The sequence below is a fragment of the Acanthisitta chloris genome, unplaced genomic scaffold (assembly GCF_000695815.1).
Source record: "Acanthisitta chloris isolate BGI_N310 unplaced genomic scaffold, ASM69581v1 scaffold9576, whole genome shotgun sequence".
NCBI classification, from domain to species: domain Eukaryota; kingdom Metazoa; phylum Chordata; class Aves; order Passeriformes; family Acanthisittidae; genus Acanthisitta; species Acanthisitta chloris.
The window spans coordinates 28,975-39,809 of NW_008678696.1; the positions used below are offsets into that span (position 1 = coordinate 28,975).

General features: G+C 44.3%; 1 protein-coding gene across 2 annotated transcripts in view; it reads left to right on the forward strand.

Moving 5' to 3' along the window:
• Window positions 1–10,835, forward strand: part of FAM120A (family with sequence similarity 120A) — a 45,436-nt gene that overhangs the window by 23,688 nt on the left and 10,913 nt on the right. For both annotated transcript variants that reach the window (XM_009077005.1, XM_009077006.1), the window contains exons 9-11: window positions 427–601; window positions 6,469–6,718; window positions 7,590–7,704. In XM_009077005.1, the coding sequence (XP_009075253.1) occupies window positions 427–601; window positions 6,469–6,718; window positions 7,590–7,704 (540 nt within the window). The remainder of the gene's footprint in view (window positions 1–426; window positions 602–6,468; window positions 6,719–7,589; window positions 7,705–10,835) is intronic.

The window sequence follows — 10,835 nt, forward strand, 5'->3', positions numbered from 1 at the left end:
TTTTAGACAGCATGAATAATAATTTCCTGAAATTCAGGTCAGCTTCACATGTGCTTTGGCTGTCTAAAAGCACATTGCTGTGTTTCTCTGTGTACTGCTTCCCTCTTCCAGGTGCCTGCATCAGTATTTAGTTAGTCCTCACATGCACATAGTGCAGGCAAACAAAAATGTGTGTGGTGGAGAAGAGAGAGGAAAAAACAACAGGGATGATCAGTCAGCCTGGAGGAAAGGAAGGAAAGTAAGCAGGCTGTGGGGTGGTCCTGCTCTGGTGCTACCTTCCCAAGCTGAGATCCACATTACTGCTCAATCCCATTTGTCTTGACAAGCTGAGATGTATATTAGAGCTGGATGGGGTTCCCATGCACACCTCAATGCTTTCTGTTTGCTGTAACATGTCATATCTCTCTGCTTTTGTTCGTGCCACAGGGTGAAATCAAAATCGCCGTTTCTATAGAAGATGAAGCCAACAAGGACCTGCCTCCCGCTGCTCTCCTGTATAGGCCAGTGCGTCAGTATGTTTACGGAGTCCTGTTTAGCTTGGCAGAAAGCAGAAAGAAAACTGAAAGGCTTGCTTTTAGAAAGAACAGACTTCCACCAGAATGTACGTACTGCACAGCCCGTGCTTCATCCTCTTCCCTTTGCTGTGGTTTCATAGCTCCTCGTACCGGGATGGGAGTGGGAATCGTTGCTAAGATTTCATCGGTGTAGCTAACGCCAGAGGAATTTCTTGGCTTTATTGGATCCTGTGGATAAGAGAAAAAGATGATGTTAATTTGAAATTTTAGTTCCTGTCATAGTCTAAGAACGATAAATGTTGCCATTTCTAAGCAAGCTCTGGGATTTGGTTTTGAACATGTCTGCTCAAGCTGCTGCCAGGCCTGTAATGTCAGTTTGTGATGTCATTTCCAAGTGCATGGCAGAACTGGATTTAGGGAACTTCTCTGCACATGCACACAGATCTGCCTGCTTTATTGAAAATGAGAGGTGCACAGGTTAACTGTCCCTGTCTTCCTAAAGGTGTCATTAAAGCCATCTCAGGGTAATTTGCAAGTCTCTCCTGCCTTTTGGGTATTGGCATGTCAAAACCTGGTTTAAGCCCCACAGAAATCAGCTGTAATGTAAGCAAAGGTAGACCTGGCTGAGGACAGACTAAACTTTTGCAAACAGCCTTGTCAAATGGCTAGTTCAGAGGGATGGATGTTAGTCTTCTCATTAATCTGGAAGTTGTCTTTTTAAATCTTCAGCTTCCGGGAATTACTGTCATTCCAGAAAACTCAACCTCCTCATTCTAGAATGTTTATCTTACAATGAAATGCATGCAAGGAAATGACTGAACTTTGCAGTAGCAGCTTATAAAGGTTAATGCTGAAGCGCAGCAGCACAAGTATTTGTATGTAGGAGTCTGCTGTCACTAGGCTAAATTTAAGAATCAGATATTCAGAAAGTATGAAATCATTGTTCACAGGCTGCATGTGTAAAAGGATAAAAATAAGTATCAGTTGTAAAGTTCATATTAATTCCCTTTACTCTTTCTGTTTGTAATTGTGGAATGTTTTTGTACATTCGTAGTGAAGACGATAACAAGTATTTGTATGTAGGAGTCTGCTGTCACTAGGCTAAATTTAAGAATCAGATATTCAGAAAGTATGAAATCATTGTTCACAGGCTGCATGTGTAAAAGGATAAAAATAAGTATCAGTTGTAAAGTTCATATTAATTCCCTTTACTCTTTCTGTTTGTAATTGTGGAATGTTTTTGTACATTCGTAGTGAAGACGATAACCTCTCAATGGTGTCTGAAAAGCTGTTTATCTTTGCCAGTTATTTTGTGGGAATCAATATTTACCCTGCTTGAATAATACCTCAGCACACATACTCACAAACTTCTTAATTCTTTAAACTCACACAGCATAGTACTATTTCAGGCTACAAGGTTATTTCAGGATTAAAACGGTGACGTTATTTGCAGTCTTCATTTATCCTCATGAGACTTCTGTCCTTAAAAGCACACTACAGCGGTTGTAGCGGTGGCGTATCTACGAGCTGGAGGTCTGCTTCAGGTTTTGTCTTGTAAACCTAGGTTGTTCTCTGTAGGCTACTGGGGAAGCCTGTATAATCTCTTATTTTCTCTTCATTTATCCTGCTTCTCAGTTCATTCTCAGTGGAGGTTAAGCACACTGCTGCTGACTGGGTTTAGTTACGGGAGCTCCGGCAGATCTTGCTGCAGGATGCATTCAGCTACTGACCTACTTCGAGCTCAGGACTGACCATGCTCTTAAAAAAGCAAAATAAAATTTGAACATACGCCCAAAAGTTCCTTGCTCTGCTGCAGAGCTGGCAGTGCTGGTAGAGATGGATTTGGGCCATGATGCAGGCATGGGGTGTGAAAGGGCTCTGGTGCAGGGACATGTTTGTCTTGGTCACCTCTCATACAAAGCAGCAAGACTTGGGCAGGCTGTGCAGCATGCAAGCAGAGAACAGTGTCTGCAGCAGCAAGGGCAGACATTAGCCCTCGTTAGCTTTTCTGAGGACTCAGGCTGTAATGAACTAGTGGTGCTCATTCTCCTTCGGTGTCTTAAATTGTTTTGCCACTCTCAAAAATGAGTAAGTTACGAAACACAGTAATGAAGACGAGAAAATTTAGGAATTAAGAGATGTTAGGAGAATTTAGAAATTAATTTCTAAAGAAATGTAAATTGTTCTTAAGATTTATGTAGAGAAGAAATGAATATTAATATCTAAAATTCTGTCATCTTTGTTGTGCAAACCAGAACACTGGCAACTTAATAATAGTGCCTGAATAATTGGCAAGTATATTGCATGTGACGGTTATGGGAGGCTGTGGAAAATGCATAATAAACTGACACATTGGGATTATTACCAAATATATAGATAGCAGAATAATGGATCTTTCATGAAAGGGATGGCCTCCTGTCTTTTAAATCATTACTTTGTGTATGAGGTTGAAAAGCCAAGGAGAAACAACAGAAGCAGCAATCAGTGAGGTTTTTCAGTGATCAGTGTCTGCTGAGTGACGCCTGTGCTGTGCATGGCCTCATCTCTGTTCCCAGAGGACAGGGCAGGCTGGATCGCAGAGTGCCTGATCATGTTTGGCTGCCAAGGGCACAGTGCTGGCTGCGCTGCCCTTCCCTGGAGGAGGTGAAAAGGGAGGGTCTCCCTTGCTCTGGCCATCAAACCCTGAAACAGGTTACTTCCGTGTTCCGATAAATACCTGTGTGTGGTGAAACCATCTGCCCTTTTTGCATGGTGGCGAAGCGCACACTGGCACAAGCTGTCAGGGCTCCTGGTTGGATCCCAAGGTTTGTTATTTTAAGCCCAGCCACCTTGTGACGTGCTGTTCCCCATCACGGATGGGCTCAGCCGGTGCTGGTGCTGCCAAGAGGAAAGCCGTGTCTCTTGGGCAGCAGCCCTTGTGCACAGTCAGGCGTGCTGAGCTCAAGCTGTGCTGTCAGTAAGGATTGTAAGGTTCAAAATGAGGCCTGATGAATCCGTGTCAGTTCAGCTGCTGGTAGCACTGGGTGCCTCGCACCTCACACTCAGGGCATGAAAGCTGCAGAGTGAAGACCACAACCAGCTGAGCTGCGTTGGCAACAAGGGCTGTGTTGGGTGCTGTGGCTGATTCCCCCAGAGCCTGTACCAGCACTCAAGTGGTTGTCAGGCAGGCTGCTGTCATGCAGGTTGATGCTGACCCTCTTTACTTGGATTGACCTTAGCGTGCCATGGGGGCACAGCTGAAAACAGAGGTTAATAGACTGTGTGGTGGCTTGGGCCTCTGTGAGTATTCAAACCTGCTGATCAGCAGCAGGAGGTGGTTTGGTGTCAAAAACGGTATAAACAGCACAATGATGGAGATGAACACACTCATCCTACTTGTAGCCAATATAGTATTCAGGGTATAATATTCAGGGTAGGCATTGCTCATCTCCCAGTGGAAGTCCTGTGAGGAAACACCACATCCCTCTGAGGACAGACATCCCAGCAGCTGAGGATGCAGTGAGTTTGGCAGAAGTCCCAGTACAGATTTGTCAAAGGTTTAAGAAATGCCTTGGAGAAACAAGTGGATATGGACAAGTTCTGCATTCATGTTAGGTTAAATGTTACAGCTGTTTGTCAATGGATACAGCTGCAATTCCTCATCTCTGTCACTCAGAGAAGAAACTGTTTGCCAGCCCACTAGAGTGACCTTCATGTTAAACCATTCCCCAACAAGTGAGGCTGCCTGCAGCCTGCTCTGGAGTCCTCAGCACAGGGAGGGCATGGACCTGCTGAAGCGAGTCCAGAGGAGGCCATGAAGTTGCTCTGAGGGCTCACACACCTCTGCTGTCGAGTCAGTCTGGGAGATCTGTTCTGCCTGGAGAAGAGAAGGTTCCAGGGAGAGACCTTAGAGCCCCTTCCAATACCTAAAGGGGCTTCAGGATAGCGGAGAGAGACTTCGGACAAGGGCCGGGAGTGGCAGAACTGGGGGGGGGGAATGGTTTGTTGCCTTGTAATTGTCCCATCCCTGCAAGTGTTCAGGGCCAGGTTGGACAGGACTTGGAGCAGTAGCCAATGGCAGAGAGGTGGAACAAATTGAGCTTTCAGGTCCCTTCCACCTCAGACCATTCTAGGATTCTTGGATGTTATATTCATTGTTTAGGAAAATGTTGATGCCAGGGTGGATCTCTAGCATGACCTCTGTAGGTAGCATGTGACTCAGCAAGCTGAGGTACTCCTCCTGTGGCCTTAACCTCACAGGGCTATGAAAGCTGTCACCTCAGATTAAAGGCTTTGAACCAGGTTTGAATGTTGAAACATAGGATAGAAAACATAGGCATAAACATTCCCTTCTTCTAAGCTTGAGGTCGTTGTAGGTGAAATAGAAGTGAAAGAAACAGCAGTGTAACACTGGTGGTGTGTACAGCTGTGGTTCTGATATCTAAAGCAGGTAAAGAAGGGTTTGAAACATCAAATCAAATGTGTCCTTTTGTCTGTTCATGTTTGCTGCCCCAGGCCTGAGCAAGCAGAAAAGCCCAGAGTGAGGAAGTGAGCACCAGTGATGGGGTAGCTTTGCTGGCTGTTTAAAGTGTGGTGGTGTCTAAAACCTGGGAGCAACCAAAATAGAACATGATTTTGTAGTGAGGCTACCAACTAAATATATCAGAATGCTTATTTGCATTGCTGTGTGTGATGGTTGTAAAACTGCCCTGAGCTCTGTGAAAGGAGCTGTAGTGCTAGGCTGGGTTAATCCTAGCAAAGCATGAGAGTGCTTTGGGATGTTGTGGAGGTTTGTTCTTCTGTCCTGACCATTGCCTCTGCCATGGTTTGCCTGCCTCTGCCTATGGAGCCTATGAGGCAGGAGACTTTGTGGTCGTTAGAGCTGTGCTGGCACCAGCAGTACACGCTCCTCCGTCTGTTCCCGGTGGGTTTCCAGCAGAAAGAGCAGCTCTGTGCTCCCTCAGGGAATCTCCCTGCATGTAACTTGAACCTGCACTAACAAGCTTCTTGAATCTTTCCACACTGCATAACTGGGTTTGGAGTTAGAAGGGTGCAGACGCATTGTGAGCTGTATCAGGCTCGGGGTCGCTCCAAGGCCAAAGGTATCGTGTCTCAGCCTTGATTTGAACTTGTGTCCTGTTTTGGTTGCCTTGAAACGTAAAAGGGGACATGATTTAGCAGCAGTGTAGAGGGAACTGGCTTTGTTCTGATGTGGATGAAAGCGAGCTTAGGCACAAAATCACCAACCCCTTCATGGAAAGCAGTGCAATAAATGGGAAGGCCTTATGTAAACTAGTGTTCTGTAAAATTTTTAGGCAAAATAACCCTAACCCCACCCATATTTCAGATCTCATTCCATTGCAGTAGTTGAACAACTACAAACAAGTATATTGGGCTTAAATTTGATTCAAATAAAATTACTAGGATCATACTGTTCTTAAACGAGCACATACAGAATATATTTGTGCTTATGTACTATTTTTATTTGCCATTTGTCACTGTAGGGTTTTGATCCATGACACAGATATTTTAGGTGGAAAATTGCATTTTCAACTTAGAGTCACAGTATGATTTGGGTTGGAAGGAACCTTAAAGGCCACCCAGTTCCTACCCTCTGCCATGGGTAGGGACACCTTCCACTAGACCAGGTTGCTCCAAGCTGCATCCACCCTGGCCTTGAACACTTTGAGGGATGGGGAAGTTCTGCGGTTTGTTTTAGGTCCTTTATGTTGTATATTCATTTGAAAATACATTCCTAGTGTACATACCCTAGTGTGCATACACTTAGTTTGTAAGATGGTTTATGCAGGGTTTGAAGTACCATTTTGGCAGTGCAGTCCAGCACACTGGTACCTATTGCAGCCTCAAAGTAATGCTGTTGGGATGGAAATCTCTTGCATATGAAATTTGAAAGAAAGGCTGAAATATGAAAGGCTAACTTGGCCTGGTTTCTTTCCCCTGTGCCGTTCTGCAGTTTCACCGGTGATAATTAAGGAATGGGCTGCTTACAAAGGCAAATCTCCTCAGACCCCTGAGCTGGTGGAAGCCCTGGCCTTCAGGGAGTGGACCTGCCCAAACCTGAAGAAGCTGTGGCTGGGCAAAGCCGTGGAAGATAAGAACCGGCGGATGAGGGCGTTTCTGGCCTGTATGCGATCGGACACACCAGCAATGCTCAACCCAACTAACGTGCCCACTCATCTTATGGTGCTCTGCTGTGTGCTAAGGTCAGTGTCACCTTCAGGAGAAGAACTGAGCAATGGCTTCACTGTGGAATCTGTAGAAAAGTGTTAACTCATATTTGCAGCATCGCTAAGAGAGAGGGTTTGGTTGTAGATTGTGTAGTCGATGGTTCTTTATCAGCCTCTAGAGGATCGAAGGGAGAGGAAAAATACCTTGTGCCGCAGACTGTAGTGTTTGAATTAGTTTTCCTTGACTATGCTCAAGGCTTCAGCTTACTAAAAAATAACATTTGGGGCCTCAGAGGCTGTGTGGGTGAAGCAGCACAGCAAAAGAGAGTTCTTCAGGGAACAGCTGCGTAGCAGCATATCAGGATGCGAAGCTCACGTGATGATACTCTGCCTCTGGTGTGTGAGGCTCCCTGGGTTAGAATTGCTCATCCAGTTGAGGTGATGATGACTAGCATTAGAACCATTAGTTCTGCACTTAAGCTTTCCACAGAGAATGTCACAAGGTCCCAAATCCTGAGCTGTTTAATTTTCACATTGAAAACTGAGGAACTGGGAGGTGCTTACCATTTGGGTAATTATTCAGCACAACTAGCTTATAACTTTGGCAGAATCCAAGATTAGCATGTTACACATGAAAAGGCTAAAGCCATTTTTCAGTGTGATAAATGTGAATTTGTCTTTGGTTTTACTGAACTTCATCTTGCCTTTTGAGCACTAAAACTCCTTTGTTTCTCCTTATAGAATCATTAGTATGCAAAAAAATGTACTCCAGGTGATAACTTAAAGCTCCTCATTTCATTGGGACAGCATGTTTCTCTCCTGTCACATGTTCTTTAGATATACTGGTCACATGTGATCACATTTACCCATTTAGCAGCTGCTGAATAAGGATGTCCTTCCCCTGCAGGTATATGGTACAATGGCCAGGGGTTCGCATACTGCGTCGCCAGGAACTTGATGCTTTCCTTGCCCAAGCATTGTCTCCAAAGCTCTATGAACCTGACCAGCTTCAGGAACTCAAGGTAATTCTTAGCTATAACTTCCATAATTTACAAGATTTATTCCCAGCTGATCTGGGAAGTAACTGTAATGGCTCATGTGTACACGCCTGTCTCAGTGTAAGCCTTGCACAATCACCTGTGCTTCCCAAAATGTTAATCTTGGTGATTTAAAGTGTTGCAGAGATTTGATGATCCGTTCTGTTTCACTGGTTGGGTAGATAACTAAAATCCTAAACATACTCTGTACTGCAGAAGCTCCTCTCACAATTTGCTAAGTAATTGTGTCTTGGAAGTTTGAAACAATGTGCTTCCACTGAGAAGATAAAGAAGGGCTGTTTTTAAATACTAACCCGGGAATCTTCTCATGATTCAGCATTCAGATGTTTTTTGCAGCTAAATGTAGGAATGGAGGGAGACTTATATAGTCTTGAGTGGAAAAATGCAGGAGAAGCAAGTAAAACAGTTTATGAATACTCATAGAACTGTAGAAATCATTATTTTGAGGATTAAAAAAGTTAAGACCTCAAAGTTTCTCTTTCTTTTTCTGATACAATGGTATTACATGAAGTAAATACTGCTGTCTGACTGATAGAGTAGTTAGTGTGGTGTCCTTGTGGTAAATACAGAACGTAAAGCAGCGAGGAGGAAGCACCACTTATTTCCCAGGTTAGTTCCTGTTCACAAGTAGCACTGCAGAGGGGTTTGGACAGCAATCCTATCACATCTCGTCTCAGGAGAAATAGAAATTAACCTCATGCAAATTCCTGTTATTAGGCTTTTCCAAGGAATATTTTGTCACTGATACCAGTCTGCAAGAGAATTCTCAAAGCCAAGTGGCTGTTTCTCTTCTGTGGGTGACAAGCAGAATCTGGGTTGGGTTCCTGCCTGTAGCACCCTGGCAAGGACTTCTCAGCCTCAATCCATAAACCAGATCAGTTTGCTCATGGAAACTCACCACTTAGGCATAAAAGTACTGGTAAGGGGAAGAAACAGAATATACTTCAGAATCTGTTTGAACTTGTCAGACAGCAAGTAGAGAATTCTCATGATAGCAAGGGTAGTGTCAGAGTTAACAGAAAACCTGATCCTCTTCCTGTAGACCAAAGGATGAAGGCTAACAGAAAAATCATAAATAGATAAATACAATGCACCAGGAAGACATCTATTTTTCCTTTCCCTCGTTGCTGAAAAAGATCTGGAGCACAGGGTGCAGACAGCTGTAGTGGCCACCCCATCAGCTTGTTTGCTGCAGCACTTGGGACATGGATTATAAGCGTATTAGGCTCCTGAGAGCAGTGGTTTTCAGTGCTCCTTGAGGGCAGTTCCTTAAAAGCAGCCTGACTATAGATCCTGTCCATCAGGACATTTGTTCATGTGTGTGCTGGAACTCCTTTTCAAGGTGTCTACTGGTGCTGAGAGCCCTATGTGCTGACTGGGTCTCTCAGAACCCTGGAGGCTCTGTCCCAGAGAAGATGGCAGCTGTGTTCACATTGTAAGGCATCTGCCCCAAACTCCTGAAGCTGAGTTAATTGTACCTGTGGGCATCAGCAGAAGTTCGAATGACAGTTTGGTAGACCAGGCTGGATGCATCAAAGAACAATGTCCATTCTCCAAACACAATGCAGTAAGCAAATCATAGAATCCCAGGATGGTCTGGGTTGGAGAGGACCCGATGGCTCATCCCTTTCCATCCCCTGCCATGGGTGGGCGGGGGCACCTTCCACTAGACCAGGTTGCTCCAAGCCCCATCCAGCCTTGCCTTCAACACTTCCAGGGATGGTGAGTCCACAAACTGAATGACACCTGAGGTAGTGATTTTGGCAAAAGTGTTTGTAATTATAGAGTCATCCAAGTCTTGCATCTCTCAAGATCACAGAATATTCAGCGTTGGAAGAGACCCATAAGGATCATCCAGTCCAACTCCTGGCCCTGCACAGGACACCCCAATAATCCCATCATGTGCCTGAGAGCATTGTCCAAACACTCCTTGAGCTCTGTCAGGCTTGGGGCTGTGACCACTGCCCTGAGGAGCTGTTCCAGTGCCCAAACACCCTCTGGGGGAAGAACCTTTTCCTAATATCCATCCTAAAGCTCCCCTGACACAACTTCAGACCATTCCCTCGGGCTCTGATGCAAAGAGGAGGAAACTCCACTGTGGAAATTGCTGGTCCTAGAGAATATTCTTTCTATACCGTCACAGAACAAAAGGCCAGTAATAGTAGACAATATTTTGGTTTAATTGAGGTTGTTTGTTTTATTTTTCAGTCATACATAAACTAATATAGATAACTTCCGTAGGATAAGGGAGTTAGATGGAAGATAGATATTACCTGCAGTGTTGTTACTGTCTTGAAGCAGCTTGTGATGTCAGACAGAGCAGCTGAGTTTGAACCCAGCTTTGTTTCTGCAAAATGAGCTTGGTAGTCCTTGGGACCTTAAAGGTTGCTTATGCATAAGGAAGGTAATGGAGTTTAATTTTAAAATTTAATACCGAGGTCTTGAAAATGTTCCCAAGAAAGGGCTGATATTTTCAGAAGTATTTCAGAGAACACCAGTAGTGATATTTTCTTAGGCCAGAGCTAAAAATACACTTACTGCAATCCTGCTGCAATCCTTTTTGCTTCTACCACCAGCTGTTATTCACCATCTAATTCTACCTTTGTGTCTCTCTCCTGCATCCTAAATAAAGCTGTTGTATGCACACACTACCTTGTTAATAAGAGATGTGTTCTTACAGCTAAATCTTGAATCTAGCTAATAGAAAATCCATTATAAAGGTGCTGGGAGGGAAATGTGTTACGTGGGAAGAAAAAATGAAATAGTGGCATTGAGCTCATTCCTGAAACGTTCTGCAGCACATCCCAGAGAGCACATCATTATCGAGCATAAAATTTCTAATGAAGTTTTTTACTGCTAATTTCCTCTAAGTGTCTTTAGAAATAGTTTCCTGTGCTTGGTTGTTGAGAAGGTAAGAGGTTTGGGATTTTGGATTTATCTCTGGCCTCCAGAGCACATGGATGCTCTTCTCAACAGCCTTCCTGAGGATCTCAGCTCAGCATGCACAGGCTGAAGATGCCAGTGCATTCTTCTGCTCCAACATGTGAAAAGTCTGGATGATGTTTTCAAATCCCTCTGTTTGCAAGAGTTTTGGA